The sequence below is a fragment of the Ricinus communis genome, chromosome 5, assembly GCF_019578655.1.
Source record: "Ricinus communis isolate WT05 ecotype wild-type chromosome 5, ASM1957865v1, whole genome shotgun sequence".
Lineage (NCBI taxonomy): Eukaryota > Viridiplantae > Streptophyta > Magnoliopsida > Malpighiales > Euphorbiaceae > Ricinus > Ricinus communis.
The window spans coordinates 3,447,461-3,451,358 of NC_063260.1; the positions used below are offsets into that span (position 1 = coordinate 3,447,461).

Consider the following 3,898-nt stretch of genomic DNA (forward strand, 5'->3'; position numbering starts at 1 on the left):
TACCACTCAACTCTTTATAAGATGGTAAGATATTTCACCAACTCCACCAGTTTTTGAGAATGTCTATGCATCAGTTGTTCTATCTGTGCTTTCATTTTGTTTTCACATGGAATCATTTAGAGCAAAAAATTCGTTCGGAACTCACCAAGTATCACTCTCAAAGAGTTTTCTTTATAAGAAGACAATGGAATAGACAAGAGAAAATATTGCAACCTTCCAGTACAAGACTTCAGTGTTCTGAGGCCAAATCAGGTAAGAGAACTCCAAGAACTGAATAAGTACCAATCTCAAAACATCTTTTCCATAAGAACTTATAGACGAGAAACAGTTGCAAACAGTGTACAAGGCTTTAATTAATGTTCTGAGGCCACATCAGAATTTCAATTCAGAAAACTTTGAGATTCACAAGAATTTCAGAGGAATTGCTAGTTACATAACAAGATGTGAATTCTGAATGGAATAACAAACAGATGATTACTTTACTGAACTTGCGACTGATACAAATTCATTGCCATACCTCTTATTAGCATCCAGGATTAAGCATCTCAACCACAACTAACTTCTCAGCCTTAAACTTGTCACTGTACAACAAATGTGACATAAAATCTCCATAACCATATGAGGTTACTGAATCTTCTTAACTTTTATGCAAAAGAATTGAAGCAGCATATTCAACATGCATGCCAAACAATATAGCCAATAGGAGCAAATTTGAGTAATAAGGTTTTGAACTGTTTTTGCTACATTAGTGGCATGATATGCAAGATGCTGTCTCTCGGTTGAGCCATGAACAAATAAAACTATGACAAGACAAGCAGAATTTATGTACAGATCCAACTTGTTAAAAGGCTGGTAATGTCATAAAAAAATAAAAATAATAGAAATATCATTAACTATAATGTACATCTACAGCAGTAGGACACTAAAATAAACTTAGCATTTACACATGTAAAGCATAATCATAGTAGTAAGAATCAAGAATCTCATACCAAAAAGCAGAATGCATTGGTTGCAGAAATATTGTCAATTATATCAGTCATCATATGAAGAGTGAGGAGCAGCAGTACATCCAGGATCAAAAGGATCTTCAGACCCGCAGCAATGCCAATATTGAAAAACTATGCCAGAATCAGGAGTATCCATAGTGCCTCCGGAGTAAACACTTTCAAACTTCCTCTTGGTTTCCCCTGAAAAGTTAAGTTTAGAACAAGGTGAAAACATAAGCAAACATGATTCTTAAATTAAAAAAGAACACAGGTAACATTATACATCATCTAGATATTCTTCAGACTGAAAATAATCTAGTATATAAATTCATCTTGATGTTGACAACCCAATGCTCACTTGTGAAGCTCAAAACTGATATAACTCAACTTATTCTAATTCCATTCTAGTTGGGGTCCGTGTATGATTTCATCTATTCTACTTAATTCAGAGCTATATATAAAAAAAGGTGCAGAGCTGCTAAATAATTTTTTTACTATCTCACAGCATAGCATCCTAGATCGACCCCTTGTCTACTTTTAACCTGAAACTTTCGATGTGCTCAACCTTCCGTACCCCAGTGCATTTGCTGGTCTTTAATGAAACCTCATTGTCTTGTCCATATTGGCTAAGGAATATATAACTCATGATCCCCTCGTTTATGTATTCTGCATTGTTGCTATCCTCCTTAGAACTCAACTGTAACTAACTCCTCTTGAAACAAAAGGAACCTTCTATCTCTTAACTTGAAAGCATTTACATGAAATCCGTATAATATTCAATCCAGAATACATAAATTAGTACAATAAGCACATCAAGTACATAAATTAGTAAATTAGTAAAAAGAACAGAAACCCTTCACCACATGTAAGCTAAATCCCAAAACAACTAAACAAGATTGCAACAACTGAACCCATTACACATTTGGATACGAAAACAGTAAAAGTTCATAAAAAAAATAATTGAATCTTTATCAAATATTATAAAGATGATTGCATTCATTAAAACCACTAACTTATTTTAATTACCTCCAAAATGGGCAGTGTGGAAACGACAAGCAAGAGGATGATTAAGAGATGGGTCAAATTGGGTTTTGCAATTCTTGCATGTTCTGAGAGTGTTTTTGCTGTTGTCAATTGAGCATTGAATTATTGGCAATTTTGGTGATCCTGTTATGGGTATTCTTATTGCTATGGGTCTCTGGTAGTGGAATTGACGATGAAACGATGCGTTTTGACTGAAAGTGGATAAGCTAGTGACTTTATAGTGTGGTATAGTGAAGGCCATATCCTCCTCCTATGGAAAGCTTTGATTGGATTTTGAACGGTAGTTAAAGATGTCAACTAGTAACTGAAAAGGGTAAGCGCAATACGCAGTAGGCAGCAAAGCTTGGAACTCTTGCTTTTCTTGGTGCATATCTCAACTATTATTTAGAAAAAGGAAAATTGGAAGATTCATATCTTCTATTTAAATAATAACTAGCCGTTTACTCCAATATTATTATTTTCACTATAAAATTATATTTATAAATAAAATTTAATAAATATTTTAATATTAAATATATAATATTTCCAAAAATAATATTTATTAAATATATTTATTAATTTTTAATATTTTTATTAATATAATAATATAGAATATTATTTTCAAAATATTTATCAATTAATATATATTATATAAATTAATATTATTAATATAATTTATGTTACTATTTTAAAATAAAAATTATTATATAATTAAAAATTAATTATTAATAGATAATTCAAGATAAATATTATTTCTAAAATAAAAATTATTATCTAATTAAAATATTAATATATTAATTATTATAATATTAAAATATAATTAATATATTGTTTTTAGAATTGAATTAAAATTATATTTAATTAAGTAACTAATTTATTAATTAATATATTCTTTAAAATTAAAATCATTATTCAATGAAAATAATAAATTAATACAAAATTATACATACAAAATCTTATAAATATAGAATATAATCTTAAAATAGTAATATTTCTACATTCTATTAATTATCAATTAGTTTCTTAGTCACATGATAATTTTTATTTTAAATATAGCATATATTAATTATTAATTTTTATATGTTACTAATAAATAATGTTAAAATAATTTTTATATTATTATATTAATAAAATCTTATATATTTGAAGTTTAGTTAAGATTTACAGTATTATATTTTTAAATTTTAATAAATAATATAAAATACAATAAATTTTATTATAGATTATATATTTTAATAAATATATTCTATTGTTATTTAAAATAATAATAATAATCATATATATATCACATAAATAGATAAATAATATATAATAAATATAAGCATTATTAATAATGTTTGTTTGAAAAGTATTTTAATAACAATACTAAGGAAAAGGTTGGTTTTTATGGCCACGTAGAATGAATTAGTCAATGAATAAAAACACTCTTAGTCAGAAACAAAAATGAATAAAAACAGAAAATGTAACTTTGATTTTATGAAAGAAATATTATTTTTTCTGTTGATAGATAATTTCTTTTGGACCTTTTATTTTTGTCTTAACAAGTATTTTCGAAATCTTTTAAATTATGATTTTTGATGTATTTAAATTAATATTTATAAGTGCACGAACCGTTCTTATAGTAAAACAGTAAATTTATCTTGAAATTGATATTAATATTAAATATTAAAAATAAATTTTAATACTATAAACCAATATATTGAGAGGATATGAGTTTATAAAATAAACTAATAAAGTAAATATGCAAATGAGATGATTTAAAAAAATTATATGATAAAAATAATATTTAGTCTAGTAAATTATTTAGTAATATCTCTTTGTTTTGATTTTAATAATAGATTTAATAAATGAGATGGTGATATTCATTTTTTTTTTAATTACTCAAGCTA

At 26.2% G+C, this 3,898-nt stretch overlaps 1 protein-coding gene across 1 annotated transcript; it reads right to left on the bottom strand.

Annotated features, from left to right (window-relative positions):
* Positions 1 to 271: 271 nt before the first annotated feature.
* Positions 272 to 2,409, bottom strand: LOC8268626. The gene is made up of 3 exons (XM_002532593.4): positions 2,013 to 2,409; positions 990 to 1,187; positions 272 to 581 (listed from the first exon to the last, which is right to left on the bottom strand). Exons 1-2 carry the CDS (start codon positions 2,269 to 2,271, stop codon positions 1,033 to 1,035), a joined length of 414 nt encoding a protein of 137 aa, XP_002532639.1. The 5' UTR covers positions 2,272 to 2,409; the 3' UTR covers positions 272 to 581; positions 990 to 1,032.
* Between the last annotated feature and the right edge of the window lie 1,489 nt (positions 2,410 to 3,898).